Source organism: Pteropus medius, unplaced genomic scaffold, assembly GCF_902729225.1.
Source record: "Pteropus medius unplaced genomic scaffold, Ma_sr-lr_union100, whole genome shotgun sequence".
NCBI classification, from domain to species: Eukaryota; Metazoa; Chordata; class Mammalia; order Chiroptera; family Pteropodidae; genus Pteropus; species Pteropus medius.
Window position 1 is genome coordinate 10,433,575 of NW_024351730.1, and position 23,051 is coordinate 10,456,625.

Here is a 23,051-nt window from a genome sequence, read left to right on the forward strand (position 1 = left end):
TATGTTAATTAGCCTATGATAAACTTGGTTTCATTGTATGTCCTTTGTTTAAAGTCGCAAAATTCAGAGGGCTTACTGTATAAGGACCTACACTGAGCCTTAAGGGGACACGGATTTAGGAGCAACAACTATATTGGGTGACTGTCTGGGAAAGTTGCAAATGAAATGTGTGTGACATTTAAGCTGTAGTTTACTAGTGAGTAGGCCTCCACCTTGCCAGCGAAGGCTTACCCCACCGGGAGCCAGGGCTGGGGCAGCATTCTAACCCAGCGTCCGGATGTCAACGCACCCAGCCCACAAGGGTTTGCTGGCCACCTCCGGCCCCCGTCCGCGCACTCCGGGGCTCTTCCGCTTCCGGGCTCGGAGGCGCCCGGCACCGCCTTCGCCGCCGGGCGCGCCGCCGCTGCGCGCCGCGAGTCGGTCACCGCTCCCGTTACCGGGGCAACCGCGGCGCCTCCTCCGCGCCAGCTGGGATCGTCTGTCCGCGCCATTTTCAAACTGCCCCTGTGCCGGAGCCGGTGTTTGGGGCGGAAGGAACCAGCGAGGGAGGCAGGCTCCAGGGCGATGCGGCCGCGGGCGGAGGGAGCCGCGGCCGGAGCTGCTGGTGAGTGCGGCCCCCGGGACGTAGGGCTGGCGGGGGCGGTGCCTTCGCTTCCCGGGCGGTCCCCGCGGCCCGGCCCGGGCACTGCCGGGAGGGGGCCGCGCTACCGCGGGAGGAGGAAGTGGGGCCGGGCGGGGCGCGGAGAGTCTCAGCCGGCTCCGCTTCCTACACCCCTTCCCCTCGACCCCCGACCGGGAAGCTGCGGCGGGAGGTCGGCCTCCTGGAGCTGCCTGATTGCCCCCTGCCCTGCTCGCCACGGGCGTCTGTGCAGTCCGTGCAGACTGGCCAGCTGCTGACTGATGGGTTGATTTAAAAGTTAAAATGGCCTCTTCGTATTAGACTCATACTCATACGTGCTCTTTGTAAACACAGAAATGCCCCTAAAAGTTAGAACAAGAGCCGTTTGTTAACCTTTGTCTGCACCTTTGAAAACATCCTTTCCCTTCCAGTCTTTAGGGAAGGACTCCGAGACAACCTCAGTTAAGGTTGTGTTTTGTTTTAGTTTTTAGCCCATGTGCATGCATACCCACCGATACTTTAGTAGAATAAGATATGCTGGCTTTCAGACGTCAATCCCCCAGACTTAAGTAGGTGGGTAGTTCTAAACACCATGCGTGGGGGACCTCCAAATCTAACCTTTTATGTTGTTTTGCTAGAAACTTTCAGTATAGCCACAGTATTGAGTGATGGAGGTGTGGTGTGGGGGCGGGTGGAGACAGTAGTTCCATGGGTGGGGAAAGCCTAATACAAGTTTTTTGTCCTTGGGAGAATTTTAATCTTTTGCATCTATCCTGTGTCATGATGCTTTTTTGATTCATATTTATTCATCCCTCACCTCTGCCCCCCGCTGCAGTATGTGAGGAAGTATTATTTCTGGGTCACCCAGTTTGGTACCAGACAAAGAGGGGAAATGTTTGCGTGGTGAAGGCCTGTTAGTTCTTAGTTGTACAGGTGTATTTCTGATGTCTCCAGAAGTTTCTCTAATACACCCTGCATCAGCCAGGTCCCTCTGTGGAAGGAACAGAGAAAGGCCAAAGGGTTGCCGCCACGCGAATAAAAGGTTAGGGAGAGTATGGAGGGAAAAGATTTGTAGAAAGGAATAATTAAGGAGAGGTACTAACTTAGAAGTGATTACTAAGTTGAGGCGGCATGGTACGGAAACCAAACCAGAGTGCTGGATCACGACTCGGGAGACCTGACTACTCACCGACTTTGTGGCCCTGCGGTTTGAGAAGGTTACTCTATTGAGGCAACCTTTGATCTTTGAATAGGGAGGGTTTCGTTGTTCTCATCTCCCTGACAGGATAGTTGTGAGGATCAAGTTTCGCATGTATTCACATGTGTTCACGGTTTATAAATTGTGAAGAACGATAGAGATGTCAAATAAAACAATAGAAGTGTTTCACTTGGTTTAGAGTACTAGGACTATATTTGCCTGGGAAAGGTTAGAAAAGAGCAAAGTTTCTAGAGAAGTGATCTTTGGATAACTACATTTTTGTGCAGATCGATAGACAATATATTTATTAATATTTTAAAAGACAAGGATAAAAACGTACCAGAGCTACTTAGGTGTTTGTGTATTTTTTTATAATTGAAGTAAAATTTACATGGTGAAACACACAGATCTTAAGTGTACTATTTGAAAAGCATTGATAAATGTATACACTGGGTAACCACTACCCCAATCAAGGTTATATTTTCATCACCCCAGAAAGTTCCCTCTTAAACCTTCCAGTCAATAACCACCCACCAGCCACAGGTGACTGCTGTTCTAATTTCTGCCCACCTGGTTTAATTTTGCCTGTTCTTGAACTTTATATAAAGGGAATCATATGGTATATGTGTCTGGCTTCTATTGCTCAAATAATGTTACTCGAATTCATCTGTGTGGTTGACATGTATCTGTAGTTCTTCCCTTTTATTCCTGAATATTATTACATTGTGTAAATATATCATAGCTTATCCTGCTGTTGACAGATATTTAGGTTGTTTCTAGTTTGGGGCTATTATGAATAAAGCTGCTATGAATATTCTTGTAGAGCCTCTTAGTGGATATTTATTTTAATTTCACCTAGGAATAGAATTACAGAGTTATAGGGTAGAGTGTGTTTAACTTTATAAAAAATTGCCAAGACATTTTCCACAGTGCTTTTACACTTTAGTCAGTGTAAAAATTCCAGTTGCTCCAAATCTTTGACATTTGATATTGTACTTTTAATTTAGCCATTCTAGTATGGGTGAAATTGTACCTCACTGTGGCTTTAAATTTTATTTCCCTGATGCCTGATGGTGTTAAGCACCTTTTCATATGATTCTTCTCATTAAGATATCTTTTGTAAGGTGCCTGTTCAGGGCTTTAGCCATTTTCTTACTGAGTTGTCTTTAGTAAGAATTGAATTGTAAGAGTTATTTATATATCCCATGTTCAAATCCTTTGTTAGATATTATGAATATTTTCTCCCACTCTTATATTTTCCTTTTTGTTTCTTAATGGAATATTTTGATAAGCAGATATTTTTTAATTTGATGAGATCTAATTTATCAAATTTTTCTTTTATATTTATTGCTTTTAAAAGAGGCTTCTGTAAGGATTCTCTGCCTACCTCAGGCTCAGGAAAATATTCTCCTTTGTTTTTTTCAAGAAGCCTTATTGTTTTAAGTTTCACATGTAAGTTTATGAAGAGCTACTTATTTTAATGCAGCAACATGAATATCATAAGCATTCGATTTAAAGAGATCTAAATCTGCCTAAAGAGAAAAAAATAATTACTTCCTATTAAAAGACTCTTCTTTTTATCATAAAACAATAATAATAGCTATACTAATAGAATGATGTTTCATTCTTTTCTTTTAGGACTTTAATTTTTGGAAGTGAATAAAACTAGTTTTGGAAGACAAAATGACTACAGCTGCAGAAAGAAAATATATTAATATTAGAAAAAGATTGGATCAGTTGGGATACCGCCAGACTTTGACAGTGGAATGTTTACCTTTGGTAGAAAAACTTTTCAGGTAAAGATGAAAATAGAGTTCTAAACCTATGTGATCCTTAATCCCACTTATCTAGTTTCTGATTGAACTTTTTGCTTTAGTAAAGAAATAGGTAGGTTTCTGAAAAGTCCTTAAATCATCTGAAGCTCATCTATTCATCCTAGATCCTGGTCCCCTGTCATCAATTCAGGGCTTCTACATTGCAAAACTCTAGGGGTCACCATTCACACTATACCTTTCAGAATAAACATTTCTGAAAGTATTTTCTGTGAGTAGAATTATAGTTTTTTATGTGGTTTTCTGTTATAGTTGGGAGTTCTATGTCTGCCTTACTTACTAGTCTTTAATTACTATTAATAATGGTTCTCTAATATGTGATAATTGGTCATTTCTTTAGCTGTTACATGTTACTTTAACTGAAAGATTCTTTGTGATTTTTGTTTTTTTCCACAAGTTCTCTTACTGTGATTTGAGACTGGAGCAGGGAAATTGCTTATTGAGCTTTCACAGTAGGACTATAAGAGATGATGGAAAAGAGAGAGAATGTATGAAAGATATTTTGTGGTTTTTAGTATGGCCTTAAAAACTCTTCCTGATCTAGTCCTTTCAGATTCATCTCCCATGTGGAGAAGGACTTGAAACTTGCTAAACATATGTACACTCTTACCCTAGGTTTCTTCATATGCTGTAATATCTGCCTGCAAAGTTTCTTTCTTCTCTCTCTCCTCCCTTGCCCTTGTGCTTGGTCAGCTATATGGCCTGCAAAACTTTGTCATGGCTGTTCCATTCTACCCTAACTGCTTTCATGAACAGAAACTTTTGCTTCTCTTTAGAATCAAATGCCATGAGACTAGAGACTGACTTTATCACTGCTATACCTAGGACAGGCTGAACACATACTTGGCACTGAAGTTTATTTTGTTGAGTTTATCCCATAGTATTTTAACTTTTTGACAAACTGTCAATAGATTATAAGCTCCATGGACAGTGGGTTCTTTATTGTATTCTCTGTTCAATAAATATTGTTGGAGTAAATATTCCACTAGCCTATGTTCTTAGAGGTAAGGAACTGATTCTTCTTTATCGTGTACCTGGCACTTAGCAGATAGCAGGTACTCAATAAATATTCGCTGAATGAACAAATAAGTTTCACTGATTCCAGGATCAACCAATTGGACGTGGGGGATGAACCAGAGGGGAGATTCAAATAATAATTATGAAAAATTACTTCATAATTTTTAATCTTGTTTTGAGAAATTTTGGAATACTTCCTGGTATCTTGAAAGACTCTTAGTGTTTTTGTTTTTAGATTTCAGCTCACTTAGCATTTACACATTTAAGCTTATTTAGAAATATATTTTTAGTTATTAGGAAGTTAAAGAAAAAATTTTTTTAAGTTAAAAGAGCGTTTCCTCGTATTTACATTTTCTTTTCTTTCATTTTAGTGACCTAGTTCATACAACAGAAAGTCTTCGGAAATCAAAATTATCTTCTGTGAAAGCTGAAAAAGAAAGTGCCAATTTTGATTTTGTTTTGGAACCTTATAAACTTGAAAATGCAAGATTGAGCAGGGAAAATAATGAATTATACCTGGAATTAATGAAACTGAGAGAACAATCAGCCCAACACATTAAAGGTAAAATTTTGTGATTTTAAAAATACAATATTTTTGCCCTTTTTGTTTTATATGTAGGAAAGGCTAATGTAATTTTTAAACCATTGATTAGAAAATAAAAGGGTCTACTTGCTACAGCTCATGAAATTCTGTAGGATATGTTGAAGAGTTCCCAAGAAGTAAAGTAAATTTTTATTTTTCATATCTGTATTTGTCTCCACTATATCTGGATTAAATATTTAGATTTATAATTGCTATAGAAAAGATTAAATGCTGAAACTGAGGAGATGATTTTGGAACAATTCTGTTTCTCTCTGATGGGGGAAGTAGAGGGAGTAAAGTTAGTCGAAAGCTCTGTATCATTCTGATTCTTTAATACTCCATCTTTGAGCTAAAAGGTAAAATAAGAATGATTTCAAAAAATACTGGGCAAAGGGTAATTATATGGCTATCTTATTATAAATTCTTATGTTCAGTAGAAAGCCCTGCCTAAAACCTAGAATTATGAATTTATAATCTTTTGGCATTATACCCAATTTACTGGATCAAAAGCCATGGTTTATATTAGGCTCATACAGCAGAAGAAAATATAATTTCCTTTTGTGCTTAATAACTTATTTGCAGTTTTGTTAATAGTGATAGAAAAGATAATAGCCTTTCAAACTAACCATGCATAAGAACCAGGCAGAGCCTTTCAAACTGATGTGACTTTCTGCATTTTGAGAAATGGAAGAACTTCATAGATTTCTTGACCTATAAAATAGTGTTTGAATCTTTTAAGAGTTGAAAACTACATTGAAGAAGTGCGCGTGTGAAACAGATGATCTGAAATTTTTGAATAACCAATATGTTCATAAACTCAAACTTTTGGAGAAAGAAAGCAAAGCTAAGAATGAACGAATTCAACAACTTCAGGAAAAGAATTTGCATGCTGTTGTACAAACTCCAGGTAAGTCTGTTCCTTCTCAGAACCAATTATACCCATCTAATGTTTTAAAGATATTAAAACCATTAATAGGACTCAAATAGGACTTTGGATTTTTGTGCTTAGACTTCAGTATTTGAATATCCTGGTAGTATTTTTTTACATGTACTTAGAAACTTATATAATAATAGCTTCTAAGATGTAAGAAGTCTAACTTCAATGCCCAGAGTTTTATTTCTTTAATCATTATTTTAAATTCTCTTTCCTATTATTATTATTATTTTAGTTATAAAAGTAATCCATACTGAAAGAATTTGTAAATGACATACTTTCTTAATTTTACTATTTTTAGCTTTATGCTCAGTAGTTCTCAAGCACAAGAAAAGGAATGATGGGGCATATCCAAGTTGGTTGTCAAGGCATAAGGTTGGTGGGAGAATGTCTAGTACTAGTGACAGTATCATTGAGATATCTGAACCATGGGATCATGATTATAAAAGTAAGTGAGACATAGGAAAGTGCTAGATTATGAGACTATGTAGAGACTGAGGAGTTAAAGAGCATGGTGAGGACCAATAATAATTTGGTCAGAATTAAGATTATGATCAGATGGGAGTTGAAAATCTAGAAGCTGGCACAGTTCTGAGTGGTGACCAAGTCCAAATATAGTCATGTGGTTGTATGCTTGAAGTTGAGTGGAGAGGGCACTCATGAGAGTTGACAGCTAAGGAACTGAGAAGCCAGGGTAGGGAAGAATTAGTGGTACTTGAGAAGGGAGGAAATGAAATGGAGAAGTGGACTGTGAGGCAAAGATGGAGAAAAGTGGGAAAGATCTTGGACATAACTAGAAGATTGAGGAAAAAAGAGGATAATCAAGTTTCCTGAGAAAAGAATGAGACAGATTCAAGAGAGATTGAGGCGGTGTAATCACTAGAATTTAGTGACTGAATGTGATAGATGAGAAGTAGAGGAATTCTCAGATTTCTGTTTCAAGTGAATGAGTAGGTGGATGATGATGCTATTTCTTAACGGAGAGAACGTGAGAGGTGAATAGGAGTCTTCTTCGGGACGTGTTGGATGTATTATACCCACAGGATATTCACTTTGAGATTTCTGGTATGTAGTCAGATGTGTAGATCTGCTCTCAGAAGTGTGGTCCCTGATTGAGATTCAGATTTGGGAGTCATTGGGGTATCATGGCAATTGAAGCTATGGACGTAGTAGGAATTATCTAGTGAGATGTAGTCTGGGAAGAGAGGAATACCAGAGACAGACCCTAGGGAAGTTGGTATTTAAGAGACTAATGGAAAAAGAGGATCTTTGAAAGAAACTGAGGTACAACCAAGGTAGAAAACCTGTAGATAAGGGAAGAAGAAAATGGTTCGTCTTGTCTAGGTGTATAACTACAGGCAGGTCATTTAAATACTTTTTACTTGCTTACTTCATCCTAAATTTATTAGGATTCTAATGAAGACAAAGTTGTGGGTTATTTTTTTCTTCATGAGGATCAATGAGTTTTTTAAGTACATGCCTAATCTTGATTAGATGCTAGAAAAGGTAAATTATCCACATGGTTTGGACCAAAACAGGGTATATTTATTCATAAAAAAGAAATTACGTTAGCTAGTTTCAAGGATAATTAAGAAAGCATTACCCACTAATTCCGGTTATAGCATGATTTTATATTACAGATGATACTTCATTGTATACTAATTTTACTGCCTAAAATTTCAGTTATCTGCTCTTTTGACATTGCTTAATTAACATTAGTATTTTAGTTCTCACTGCCTTTAAGCTCCTCATTTGACAGTTTGCTGCTGATGGTGACTTCTTGAGTTCATAATAGTGAATACCACCACAACTTACACTCAACTTTTAATCTTGCCAAAGGCTGGTCTTTAGTAGAGGAACAGATTAAATCTGGGCATACATGCCAAACATGCAGAATAAAACTTGTTTTATAACTGTGTTCTTGCTGAGATTTTTCAGGAAGGCATTGTTTAATTTAAGGTCTAGGTGGGTATAAATGAGGGAGAAAATATTTTATCAATATGGAACATGAGCCAGAGATAGACTTTATAACAAAAAGGCTAACTTTCTGGAATATTTAATTCTAAAACAATAGTTTGTTTCTTTTTAATTTTTTAAAATTCCCTTTAAAAATTTTTTAAAATTCCCCCTTTTTTTTAGGTGGCAAGAAAAGAAGTATTGCTTTTAGGCGCCAGCGTATGCAAATTGACGAACCAGCCCCTCCCTCCGAAGTCAGTTCCTATCCAGTTCCTCAGCCAGATGACCCTTACATTGCAGACCTCCTACAAGTGGCTGATAACAGGTGCATTAAATAATTTTTTGTTGGCTTTATTTAATTGATAACTTGATTAAGTAAATATTTCTTGACAGTAGGGCTTTTGTAGTAACTGTTGTATCTCCAGTGCCTAGCGCAGAACTTGGCATAAACACTCAGTAAATACTTTCTGAATATATTCTGAATATAGAATGTTTTTACTTATTTTGAAACTTTGATTTCAGAGAGATCATATACCTGATGTTTCTGACCATACTTGCTTTAAAACAATTTAGTGCCATCTAGAATGTATTTTAGTAGAGTTGCTTTGACATTTAGTTTCATCTCCCAAGTTAAGTTATCTTTTACAGGACTTTATTGATATTTATGTCAAATGCCAATTGACATGGATAGATTTGTAACTAACTGGCTTTGAAATTCTTGCTTCATGATTCTCTAGGTCTACATGTTTGCTTAATTGGAATCATATAAATTCTGTTTTAATTAAAACTTCATTAAGCTTTCTAGGAGAGGCATGATATCAGTGTTCTGGGGATGTAAAGATAAAAAAGATGGTATAGCTGCTTTTGAGAAGCTTATAATCCAGTAGTGAAATGAGACAAGAGAAATACACAAAATACCATTAAGAAAATTTAAAGGGGTTCAAAGAAGCAAGAGAGCACTAGTGAAATTCTCTATGGTCATAGATAGAGAAACATTTTAAAATATGGAAGCAGTGCAGATAACTTTTCATTTTATAGATTATGCAGAGACTATGGGGGAGTTTTTCCACTTTATTAATCTCAATGTAACAATCTAAAGAAGTACTTTGGGTAAAGTACTGATTAGGCTCTCATAGCTCAGTTATTCTCACACAGTATAACATGTCTTTATTTATATAGCTATCTGGCCTTAACCTTGAAATATTTTGTGTTTTTCTGTTGCAGTTACAATCTAGGCCTTCTTAGACAATGTGTTGATATTGTTTAAGGAAGTTTTTTGGCTGCATATGAATCATTTTCTGTCTTTTTCTTTCTCACCATTTTTCTTTTCTATCAAACCATTATAGGTGCATTAGTTCTTGGTTATCTTGTTTGTTTTAATTTGCAAATGCACATTTGTCTTCAGTCATTCCTGCATATATATGAGTGCAGTTGCATAGGTACTCTTCTCTTAAACATAGATTAGTAGAAAATGTTGGTTCCAGTGTTAGCAGAGACGAACTGTGTCCAGCCTCACTTATTCTACCCCATGGAAAATCTCTCTTAAAGAAGACCTGGTTTCAGGCCTTATCTTTCCAGTATGAAAGTGGTTGTGTCATATGTATGTTAATGCTTGGCAAGGTTGGATGTCATATACATACATATGGGCAATTGCAGAATTGAGGTAATTTGGACAAATCTTAATTCTGTTACAATTAACAAGTTCCAGAAAGGAGTTGCTTTTTTAGTTATTTGGAAAGTTTTAGTATTTCTCAATATTTTTTTTTTTCTCCAGGATTATAGAAAATACAGTTTTTTAGAAAATACAGAGTTAGTTAGAGTCAGAAAACATATTTAAGGCCTTTACATTACTTAATAATGTTGTGAGTTTTAGACTGTACTTCAATTTCTGAACCTGAGAATTAGCATCATTTCAAAGAGTTGTCCTAAGGATCAAAATGCAGTAGTAGGTATTTTATTGTATAATGTTTCTTAGTTTCAAATTATTTATAACTCAATTTTTTTATCTGTTCTTATAAAACTTACAAGATGATATACTTTATGCTTTGGCACAACACTTCATAATTCGTTGAGAAACAAAGTAGAGAATTTATAAAGGAATGTGTCTAGTTTCATTTCTTGTTATTTTATATTTCTTAACAAAAGTATATTGGTATTAGTTATGAATGTGTTTCAGAATTCAAGAACTTCAACAGGAAGTCCACCAGTTACAAGAAAAATTATCAGTGATGGAAAGTGGACTGAGAGATTATAACAAGCAGGTAGGATTTTTATTTATTTGCATAGTAGGGTTTCAGTTGGGTATGCTGTGATTATAAATAGAATTGGGTTATATTTGATATTACTGATATTGAGTGTTTATATAGCTTTTATCTTTTTCATCAATTTGTTGATAGAGTTAATAGCTGAATAGCTTAGATGGCTTTAGAGCAATTCTACTCCATTCCCTTCATTATACATTGAGGTAAATTCTACTCCATTCCCTTCATTATGCATTGAGGTAAATAGTAGTTTTTTGTCTTGTTATTTTGTTTTTCTTTTAGGTGAATCATCTATTTCCCCATATATAATTTTTAACCATATTACTCTTTCCATCTCAGGAGATATTTTATTAAAGTGTGCTTTGCTTTATCATGGTGTGTTTATTAATTTTTTTATTCTTACAGTTTTTGTCATTTTGAACATAAATTTATTTGAATGTTACTCTTCTGTGTTGCTATATTTTTTTTGTTTTCTCTACAAATACTAAGTATTTCATAAAACAGTTTTCTGAAGAAGCAGGGGAGTTAATAGATACAGTTAGATCATAACCATACAAGCTTTGTTCTTTCATACTTTCTGTTTGTTTCATAACTAAGTTCTGATTTGGGTAATTACAGGCTTTTTTTCCTTAATGTACTTACTGAAGTTTAAATGGGGTAACACGTTTTTTCATTTTCAGTATTTTTTTTTTTTTTGGAGTAATGTGATCTGCACATGCAAATATAGATGTAACTTAAATGTTGGTATAACTCTTATGTTTGTAAAGTATTTTGAAGATTATTTGGATAAAAATAGAGTTAAAAGAAAAGGCATCATAATAATAGCCAAAAACTTCCTTAATGGACAGATGAAAATATCAGATATACATGAGTTGAATATTTTTCAACTTATAATCACACTTTCATCACATTTTTTTCTAAGTACTTTATAAACATAAACCTACCAGCCTCCGCTATCTCTGTGAGGTGGCTGAGGTTTGGAGAAAATAGTCTGACCGTTGTGATTGGAACTTCCAATGTATTGTGGTTATCAGTCTGAGCTGAGTCCTCTGTGTTGCCTGTCTTTTTTTTTTTTTTTTTTGCTTGAGTTATGTTTTTCTCAGCATATATTCTATATTTTGCTGTTCTTTTCATGCTCTTTCCCCAATCTATAACACCTTCCTTCTCAGGATATTACTTTGTCTCAACTGCTTATCTCTACCTCTATAATCAGGCTCTCAAGACTTAATGAGTAGTATTCTGTTTAAAGCTTAGTCTTTCTTGGCCACATGTCCTCTGTTTTCCTTAGGACCTTGCTTTAATCGATTATTCTTTCTTTAACAAACAGTTATATGACCACTTTATAATTATTAATTATTTTAATCTTCATAACAGTCATTTGAGAAGGAGCTATTATCGTCATCACTACCATCCCTTTAAAAAATCTCTTTTAACTACCTCTCCTTGCTACTGCTTCCTCCTCCCTCATGAAAACTTCTCTAGAGTACCTTACTCTTCTGTTTCTGCTTCTTTACTTTCTGCTCACTCCTTAACTAATTGCAGTCTGGCTTCTACCCCACCAGGACATAAGTTAGTTTGGTTAATGACACCACTGACATGAATTGCTAGATCCAAAAGGATACTTTTAGTCTTTATTTTCTTGACCCGCTCCAGTATTTGACATTATTCATAATTTCTCCTTGAACTCTTCTATGACTCCATTTTCTTTCTTTTTTTTTTTTTAACCTCTTATAATTTTCTCTGCTTTTCTCCTCTGCCCTTTCCCTGAAATATTACTATTTTCCAGGATTCTGTCTTTGACCCATTCTCCTTTCCCTGTATTTTTTCTCTGGTGATCTCATTCATTCTCTTGATTTAAAATATTGTCTGTATGTTGATGACTCCCCAATCTCTCTTAGGCTTGAACCTCTCTGCTGAGCTCTAGACCCATATATCCAACTTAATACTGGGCATTTCTACTTGAATAAAGACTCTTTATATTTACATGTTTTGTACTGAACTTGTTTGTCTTCTGTCTCAAATCTGTTTTTCCTCTTATAATTTCTACTTTGGTTGATAACATCACCATCTACCCAAGTCAATATTTGTAGTTTTCCTAGATTTCACTCTCTTCTCTTTAAATACCACTCACCAAGTTCTGTCATTTCTTCTGCCTAAGTACTCCTTGAACTTATTTCTGCTCTTCCCTATTCCACTGTTTTAGGCTTAATCCTGCCTCTGGTTTTATTCTTATCAAATTCATTCTTGAGTTCAGAGTAATCTTATCAGCAAGGTATTCATTGTTTGTCATAATTAGTTCCTGCCTAATTCTTCAGACTCACCTCCAACCATTAGTTCCCTTGCACATTACAGTCCAGTCATACTGAGCCATTTCTAGTCCCTCAAACATACCATGTTGTTTTATCCTTCTGTGTCACTAATTGGAACATCCCCTCCCTCTCTTTATAGAATCATTTATTACCTTTTTGAACATATTTATTTGATAAGGCCTTCACTAATTTCCACAGGTATGAACATATGGAAAGTAAATCACTTTATTCCCTTAACTACTTTGGTGCCATATACCTATTTCCTTTATTTTAACATTAAACAACTTTGTACAGAAATTATTGGCTTACTTGCTAGATTTCTTTGTAAAGCTGTGTTCCTGAAAGTCAGGAGTCATGTTTTATTCGTCTCTATATACCTAGAACTGTGCTCAATAGTTGTTGAATTGAATGCTTGGTTTTTGTTTTCAATTTTTAGGGGGGAAAAAAAATCTTTAAAGTGTGTGAGTTTTTCCAAATTCTTGCGTGTGAATAGTGTGAATTCATGATTAATAGTGATCTTTTTGTACAACTGTTGTTTCCTAAATAATCATTAAATTTACTCCAGCTTCCTATTCTTTTTAATATTGAATTTCAGTAGCAATTCATTTTCTGGTGTGTTTTAAATTCATTTGTTTATTCTACATTTATTTCACTAGGCACTGAAGTAGTTCAGACGCAGTTTTAGTACTCAGCAGTTTCTTTTATGTAAACACTGCCTAATCTTAGCAGAGGGGAATAAAAACCAAAAAATAAATTAGGAAGAATCTATTCAGTAGAAATACTTATGAAAACCATGCTGACTATTCTTATGTTGACATTTTGTGGGGGTTTTTTGTATTTTTGTTCTACATATATGTTTCATAATCTCATATATGTGTGAATACATATATGAATGTTTGTTAATCTCTTGTATATGTACATTGTGCAACGTAAGAAAAATGGAAGTATATCTAAATAAATGTTTATTCAGTGTTAATCATTTTGGTTGAAAACTAGATTTTTAAAAATGTTATCATGACTTTATGTTTTCAGATTGAACTAAGAGAACGAGAAATAGAACGACTTTCCATCGCATTGGATGGTGGCCGCTCCTCTGATATCCTCTCTCTGGAGACTAAAAATAAAACCAATGAAAAGCTTATCGCTCATTTAAATATTCAGGTAATGACTTTTATAGTTATTTCACTAAGTGTATAAACTCCTAAGTGTTTATAATGGTCCCTGGGGTTGTAAAAGTGACAGTGTTGTTCACTGAAGTATTATGTAACAGTGGGAAAAATTTGATAGAGCCCAAATATTCAGATAGAATGAAGCTATTGAAAAATTATATTTGTGAAGAATATTGATGAGGCAGGAATATATATACCATAATGTTAAGTATTTAAGAGAAGAGACTAAACTGTAAACAGAATGTGATCTTTTTTGCTGTTTTAAAATGTATGTAAACTCAAATAAAACAATGGAAAGATCATATCAAAATATACTACCAGAGTTTATCTTTGTGTGATGGGATAGTCTTCCTTAGGATTTTATTTTTTAAAATTTTATGAATATTTATTTCTTTTACAATGTAAAAAAGAGGATTTTAAAAAATAAATATAAAAATTAAACTTGCAGTTTTTTAACAATCTATGTAATGGATTCCCTGCCATGCATTTGACCTAAAAGTGCAAGAATAGGAGAGTTTCATAAAGCATGACACATGACCTTTACAAATTTAGACATGTCAGTGCTGCCTGGGCACAACCAGAATAGAGTATGGCTCAAGTTTCAGCAATAGTTCTAGAGTAGTGCTGTCCAAAATAAACTATATATGAGCCATATATATTATTTAAAATTTTCTAGTAGCCAGATTAAAAAAGTAAAAAACAGATGAAATTAATTTTAAAATATTTATCTCATACATCTAAAGTATTTCAATATGTAATTAATTTGTAAAATATTGAGATATTTTACATTCTTTTTGTGCTAAGTCCGAAATTCTGTGTATATTTTACATTTATAGCACATTTCAGTCTGGACTAGCCACGTTTAAAATGCTCAGTAGCCAGATGTGGATGCTAGTGGCTACTACATTAGACAGAACGGCCTAGAGTAATATTATCATCATAGTGATCGATATTCTTGTCATATTCTTAGAATTCTGTGTTGGGAAAATGTTCACACAAATTTCTTATCCTTTCCTTCCATGCTTGAAAATCTAAAGTCAGTGGCTATATATTAAACCATATTGTCAGTTTTATAAATCAAAACAGTATAAGTTTGTGAATATAAAATAGTTGTGGTATTTTTTTTGAATGTAATATTTTGAAATATTATCTTGAAAGTTTAGTATTTAGAATAATTTTCCAATTCATGTACCTAACAAATTCAATTTAGGTTGACTTTCTTCAGCAAGCTAATAAAGACCTGGAGAAGCATATACAAGAGCTTATGGAAACCAAGGATACAGTGACTACTGAAGTTGTTAACTTAAGTAACAAAAATGAAAAACTCTGCCAAGAATTAACTGAAATAGACCAGTTAGCACAGCAGTTGGAAAGACATAAAGAAGAAGTGCTTGAGACTGCTGATAAAGAACTTGGGGAAGCAAAGGTATGTCTAGGTTGCAGGACTACTAATTCTCTTAGAGCATAGTGAGCTTGAGCCCTTTTGATATCTGATTTTGAGTCTTTTGGTTCGTTTGTTTTGTAATTCAGGTTTTTCTAAAGTGTTGTTTATATGCTCTAAATGCTTGTACTGGTTGTTTGGGTGTATTTCTCTCCATGCTGTCCTATTTTCCTTTCAAATCTCCATCTCTGTCCTTTTATTCTTTGCTTTGTGAACAAGCTTTGGAAGTTTGTTCTTTTTGTTGTTTTGTGCTCATGAGCCCCTTTAAATGTATTTTTTAAAACTCTACATGTTCTTGCACATTTTTAAGTTGGTGGCTAACATTTTTCATCTTTAAGTTTAAATAGATACAAAGGATGTAATCTGGTCTACTGTAAATATCGATTTTTTTTAATATTCTATTAAAATAACACTGTCACATTATTCTTAGCCAGTAGAATCCAAATGACCCTTTCTTGAAATCTCCACAAAATTTTATCCTATTTTAACATATTTTATGCTTGAGTATCTTTTTCTGATCACCCTATCAGATGTCTCTGCAATAAAACAAATACAGGAATTGAAATGTTTTATTTTTTAAAATATTCTTAGTATAAGGTTCAAAGTGTTAGCATTTTCCTCCGAATAGTGTTATCATTACAATTATTAGCAATCAGTGGATCAAAGAGACAGATATAGTACAAATGCTCATAAATTCTTATTAAATACAAAAGTAAAATTTTATTGGAAATGCATTTCTCAATAAGATATAATGGGAGAAAATAATGCCTTAATTCAAGGCTTTGGACAGTTCTAACATCAGATTATCTTTTTGTCTGGTGCTTCAACAATTTTTCAATATCTTGAGACAGTGTGACATTAAATGTATGCCTTTCTTTTGAAAAGTGGGAGAGAGGCAGTTGTGAGAGAGAAGGTGGGAAAGGAGAACTCACATAATTCCTAGACCACAAGCAGTTTCTGAGATAATTTTTAAGAAGGACTTTATGTAAATTAAAAATCTAGATATTACGGGGTGGCTCCATAGTGTAGTGGTTAGCACGTCTGCTTTACACGCAGAAGGTCCTAGGTCGGCGCCCCAGGTGGAGCCACGGACCATACCCCTGGTGCGCCAGCCCTGGGGGTGCGCCAGGCCCCAGGTGCACACCCCGAGCTTGTGGGAGGAGACGCCCCGCCTTCAGAGATCCAGTTCTTAAGGGGAAACGGCAACATCCATAGGTCAGGGGCGGAAGGTGGGGAGTGTGGGGGAAACAAAGAGGGGGGAAAAATAAATTTAAAAAATTTAAAAAAATAATAAATATATAAAAATAAAAACCTAGATATTGCGTCCTTAAAACCATGTGTATATGATAGTTTTACATAATACTTGGAAAGTCTTTATATTATCTCAGAAATAGGTATAACGTAGTTTGAAGATCACTACTCTATTTTACATCACTGAATTAATTTTATGCAGTGTCACCTCCACTAAGGAAGAAACTACCTCAACATAATAAAGGCCATTTATGAAAAGCCCACAGCTAACATCAATCCCAGTGGTGAAAGACTGAAAGCTTTTCCTCTAAGATCAAAAACAAGGCAAGGATGCCCATTTTTACCACTTCTGTTCAACATAGTACTGGAAGTCGTGGCCAGAGCATTTAGGCAAGAAAAAGAAATAAAAGGCATCCACATTGGAAAGAAGTAAATTTATGTTTTCAGATGACATGAGTCTTATATGTAGAAAACCTTAAAGATTCCGCAAAAAAAAAAAACAACTGATAAACAAATTCAGCAAAGTTGCAGGATATAAATGCAAGACACAAAAATCAGGTGTGTTTCAATACACTAATAATTAAAATCCAAAAAGGGAATAAACGAAATAATCCCTAAAACTATAAATGGCATTTATAGGAAAAAAATCTTAAAATTCGTATGGAATGTCACGGGACCCGGAATAGCCAAAACAGTCTTAAAGATGAAGAACATTGTTAGTGCACTTTTAATTCTGCATTTGTGGCTTTAGTTTTATTGCAATACTCATATATCTCATACCTTTCTTATTCTACCTCCTTTTACATCTTCTGTGCTCATGCACACAACATACTGAACACAACTTCTCATGTCCTGTTGGCATTGCTCAAGAATGACAACTGGCTCACAAAAGATTCCCATTTGGTCGTAGTACTTTTTAAATTAAATTTATTGGGGTGACATTGGCTAATAAAATTATGTTTCAAGTCTACACTTCAGTAATATGTCATATATATATATTGCATTATGGGTTCATCTTGGCATTCAGTGTTCTGAGTTGCAGTACAGAGGATCTGTGTTGATAGTAGAAGGTGGAGAGAAAGCAAATAGGATAGTAAAATCAAGAAATGATAGTGCCATAAGATTAATTTTGAAAATCAGGGTTCAAGGAAAGTCCTACAAGTATACAGGCAAAAAAAAAAAGATTTTCAGGGGCCCTCTTGTTTCAGATATTACAAATAGGTTCCTGTGAGCATTCAGGATACCAAGAAATTAAAGAGTAGCCTCAACTTTGCCTCCTCTTCATTGATATTGAGGCTCAGGGCTAAAGCTTCAGATCCCACTGGTGAGAGGGAACATGAACTACTTGAAAAATGACTTGGTCTTATTTTTAATGTGACTTAGTGATAAGTATTCTTGACTTTAAGGTGTTTTACCTAATAGGCTTTTTATTCCTAGAAAGAGATTAAAAGAAATCTCTCTGAAATGCGGAATCTTGAAGAAACAATGGCAAAACTTCAACTGGTAAGTAGATGTCATATCGATTTGCCAGAACTTTCCATAAGAAAATTTTTATGCTTTATTTTACATATATATATATTTTTTAATTGACATATCATAATATTCAGGCTTTTAAGTGTATAATTTAGTGGTTTTGTTTTAGTTACTAAGTAGCACAGACATCATTATTATCTAATAAGAACATTTTTCTTACTCTAAAAAGAAATCTCATACACATTAGCAGCCACTCTCCATTTTCCTCTGCTCAGCCCTTGATAACTACTAATCTACTTTCTATTTCCATAGATTTGCCTATCCTGGGCAATTTATATAAGTAGAACCATACAACATATGATCTTTTGTATCTGGCTTCTTTCATTTAGCACAGTGTTCTCAAGGTTCTTGCTTGCTGTAGCATGTATCCAGTACTTCCTGTTTATGGCTGAATAGTATTCCATTGTATGGGTATATTGAGTTTCATTTATATTTATACAATTTTTTAATCTCATATATAGTAGATAGCAAAATTCAAATTTGGAAAAGTTCTTAGGAATTTTGTACTCTTTTAACTACATGGTTGTTCAAAACATTGGTTATCAGGATGCTCAGTGAACTTAGGGAAAGAGTAGATGAACTCAGTGAGAACTTTAACAGAGAGATAGAAAACATGAAAATGGAGATAGAAAACATAAGAAAGAACCAGTCAGAAATGAAGAATACAGTAAGTTAAATGAAGAATACATTAGAGAGAATCAACAAATTAGATGAAGCAGAGGATTGAATCAGCGATTTGGAAAATAAGGTAGCAGAAAACACCCAACTGGGACAGCAAAAACAAAAAAGAATTTAATAAAATAAAGATAGTTTAAGTTGCCTGTGGGACAACATCAGGCATACCAACATTTGCATGATAAGAGTACCAGAAGGACAAGAGAGAGAGCAAGAAATTGAAAACCTATTTGAAGAAATAATGATGAAAAACTTCCCTATCCTGGTGAAGGAAATAGACATACAGCCCAGGAAGCTCAGAGTCCCAAACAAGATGAACCCAAACAGGCCCACACCAAGACACATATTTACAATGCCAGAAGTTAAAGACAGACTCTTAAAAGCAGCAAGAGAAAAGCAATTAGTTATGTACAAGGGAGCTCCCATAAGACTGTCAGCTGATTTCTTAACAGAAATTTTTGCAGGCCAGAATTGATTGGCATGAAATATGCAAAGTGATGAAAAGCAAGGATCTACAACCAAGAGTACCCAGCAAAGCTATCATTTAGACTCAAAGGACAGATAAAGAGTTTCCTAGACAAAAAAAAAGCTAAAGGAAGTCATCACCACCAAGCCAATATTACAGGAAATGCTGGAGGGACTTCTTTAAGAAGAAAAAAATATCAAAGATATGAATAATAAAATGTCAATAACTACTTATCTGTCAACAATTACTTTAAATGTAAACAAGTACTCCAAAAGCCATAGGGTGGCTGAATGCATAAGAAAACAAGATCCTTGCATATGCTGCCTACAAGAGACTCACTTCAGATCAAAAGATGCACACAGACTAAAATTAAAGGGATGGAAAAAGATATTTCATGAAAATGAAAAAAGCTTACTTATACCAGACAATACTTATACCAGACAAAATAGACTTTAAAACAAAGACTATAACAGACAAAGAAGAATCCAGTAATCCCACTTCTGGATATTTATCCAAAAAACCCAAAATACTACTTTGAAGGGACATGTGCATCCATATGTTCATTGCAGCATTATTTACGATAGGGATATGGAGGTAACCTGGGTGTCCATCAGTGGACGAATGTATAAAGAAGAGGTGATATATATACAATGGAATATTGTATATATAAATACATAAAAATAAATAAGTAGAAGAATGAAATCTTGTCATCTGCAATAACATGGATATACCTAGAGAGTATTGTACTGAGTAGAGTAAGTCAGAGAAAGACAAATGCCATATGATTTCACTTACATGTGGAATCTAAGGAACAAAATAAAACTCAGAGATACAGAGAACATTTTGAGGGTTGACAGATGAGAGGGGGTTGAGAGGGTTGGTTAAAAAGAGAAAGGGGTTAGAAAGTACAAATTGGTAATGACAAAATAGTCACGGGGTTGTAAAGTATAGCGTAAGGAATATAGTAGTAACTGTATGATATCAGATGGGTACTAGATTTGTTGGGGTGATCACTTCGTAAGTTATATAAATGTCTAATCACTATGTTGAAAAAAGAAAAAGCTTTAAAAAATGAAGCCATTGTGATACACTGGCACATATTAGGTGCTCAAGTTCTTGTTTATTTTTTATGTGCTTACTATGGAAAACATATCACAATGGTTTCCTTTTTATTCAACTGAAGGGATTCAGTTCAATTCAGTATTGAATAATCGAATTAGCTAAACCTGCTAAATATTAGTCCATTCTTGAGTCTCATGGATATTGTAAAATGCTCTCATGTGGTCAATAAACAGAAAAGAGACGAACATCTACATGTTTGATGATGTTTTTACATTGTAAAACATAACATAAGCTCCATGAGGGTAGGGATTTTGCCGTTTGTTTGCTACTGTTTATATGCAAACTATAAACAGTTAAATGTGATTCAAAATGCTTGTCTCATAACTATTACCAAGTTTTAACAGTGTTGGCTGACAGTAAGGCGTTGCTGTAATTACTTTCTGACTCATCTTACTTTTTCCGTTAGTGCCATATTTTATGTATTTTTAAGATAAGCACTAATGATATCTGTAACTAACATTTATTAAGCACTTGCCATATCCTGGACACTGTAGAGTGCTTCACATCCATAGATCCATTCTCATCAGTGAATCTTCAGTGTCAGGTACCAGTCTTATTCCCATTGTGCAGTTGAGGCTGAGAGAATAACCACTGGAGTTATAAATACCTATGATAGTGTTAGAGCACTATCTTTCTTCTGCCCTCCTTTAAAAGTAAAAATATTGCACAAGAAAATTTTCATTTAAAAAAATAGGACAATGTATACTAAACAAATTAAAAGGAAATAAAATCTAATACTGCTACTCAGAAAAGAGCACTGTTAACATTTGGGTTTTATGGTGCTTTTAGCCACAACCAATTTAACTTTAGTCGAAACCATATATTTGATAAAAGTGTTTGTGTTTATATATGTGTATGTGAATTACTCTTTAAACATGCTTACAAAAATATCTATTTTAAGTGCTATAGTATTTTATAAAGTCATTGGAAATCTTAATTGAAGTATTAAAATTTGCAGGAATTAAACTTATGCCATAAAGAAAAAGAGAGACTAAATGATGAACTCCTTATAAAATCAGACTTGGAAACTGTCGTTCATCAGCTTGAACAAGAAAAGCAAAGACTTGCCAAAAAACTGGAAAGTTTTGCAGTTACAGGTAAAATGTAAAATGTTGATAACTTAAAAAGTGATTGTGATAGTCTCTCGGTGTATTATTTTTCTTAGTAGATGATATCTGTAGAGTGCTCGCAGTATGACAGAAGCCATACTACAGTGTAGAGATAGTAGAACATCTTTCTCCCTCAAAGGCCTTACAGAATTCTTGTCATTTTGACTAGTTAGTATAGGGAACCCTACTTGAATATCTTTTAATAGAAGTATATTCTTCTTTGAGGCAGACTGATAATAGAATTAATTAAGACTAAGAGGAAGACTGTTGTAAAATAGTGAAAAATTGTCTATGGCCATGCTACTCTGAACAAGCCTGAACACATCTGATCTCGGAAGCTAAGCAGGGTTGGGCCTGGTTAGTACTTGGATGGGAGACCACCTAGGAAAACCAGGTGCTGTAGGCATGAAAAATAAAAAAATAAGGGATTGTAATCTGACAGAGTCCTTGCAATCTGTGAGGTCAACCAAGGGTTGCTTCGCCTAAGAAATAAAAAAATAAATAAAATGAAGTAATGAAAAATTAAAGAACAGAATTTTTATAAGGAAATGCAGTTGTATCACCCGAAAGTATACACATGCACACACGCATGCGCGCACACACATACATACACACACACACACACACACACACAATAAAATAGTCTGACTTTCTGTTAGGTACCAGTCCTAAATGATTTTTAAAGAAGCATGTAAGAATTCATCCATCTGTCCGTCTGCCCATCCATCCGTCCATGCATCCATTCATTCATTTGACAAATGTTTATGAGCCTCTTGTGTTCAGGATGCAAGGGTATATGAAGATAAACAAGATACACAAGATCCCTGCTCTTTTGGAGCCTTTATTCTAGTTAAACAAAGTAGTAGCATGTCAATGAAGAGGTTAATTTTAGATAAGAGGTATCAAAATAAATGGGAAATGCTAGAGATCTACTGATTGAAGGGCTCAGTGATTAGATGCCAGCCAGATGAAGATTTGAGGGCAGAGTTTTTCAGGCACACGGAGTGGTAAGTGCAGAAGGAAATGAAAGAAAGCCAGTATGTTATATTAAAAAGAGGCTTTTCCTAGGCTCTTCAGCATTCACATGGATAATGTGTTTGAATTCTTTTCTGTTTACTAGCTATATGACTTGAGCACATTATTTAACCTCTGTATGCCGTAGTTACCCTATCTGTGGGGTTAATGATGGCACCTACCCAAAAGGTTATGAGTATTAAATGGGTTAATATATTAAAGTGCTTAACCTATGTATAAAAGTTTGCAATTTACTTCCTTTCATAGCTAGCTATGGTCTGTCGTTTCAGCATCATCTTCCAGATACATGAAACTCGCTTGTTTCTCTGTGTTTCGGATGCATACCCTGCTAAAAACCCAGCCATGGATCAACCAAAACTTTTACCTTCTACATGTTTACACATGAGCAGCTAAACACTATTTGTTGTGCACCAGACACATCTATAGCACTGTAGATTAGGTGATCTTGAACCTCAGCAGCACCCTCAGTGATGTATGGAGGTTTTATTCTATGTTTCTTATTGCTTGATCTCCCACTCTACAGGGAACTTTTCAAATATGT

General features: G+C 35.0%; 1 protein-coding gene and 1 pseudogene across 2 annotated transcripts in view; both read left to right on the forward strand.

Moving 5' to 3' along the window:
• Positions 1–447: 447 nt before the first annotated feature.
• CEP135 (centrosomal protein 135) overlaps positions 448–23,051 on the forward strand; it is a 66,089-nt gene continuing 43,485 nt past the window's right edge. The window contains exons 1-10 of one of the 2 annotated variants that reach the window (XM_039845264.1): positions 448–604; positions 3,456–3,613; positions 5,038–5,228; positions 5,989–6,156; positions 8,323–8,464; positions 10,316–10,400; positions 13,742–13,870; positions 15,089–15,304; positions 18,008–18,073; positions 21,325–21,463. In XM_039845264.1, the coding sequence (XP_039701198.1) occupies positions 3,501–3,613; positions 5,038–5,228; positions 5,989–6,156; positions 8,323–8,464; positions 10,316–10,400; positions 13,742–13,870; positions 15,089–15,304; positions 18,008–18,073; positions 21,325–21,463 (1,249 nt within the window). In that variant the 5' untranslated portion in view covers positions 448–604; positions 3,456–3,500. Of the gene's footprint in view, positions 605–3,455; positions 3,614–5,037; positions 5,229–5,988; positions 6,157–8,322; positions 8,465–10,298; positions 10,401–13,741; positions 13,871–15,088; positions 15,305–18,007; positions 18,074–21,324; positions 21,464–23,051 lie in introns of those variants that run through there. The other variant, XM_039845265.1, reaches the window with a different exon arrangement.
• On the forward strand, positions 21,763–21,881 carry LOC120588676 (uncharacterized; annotated as a pseudogene).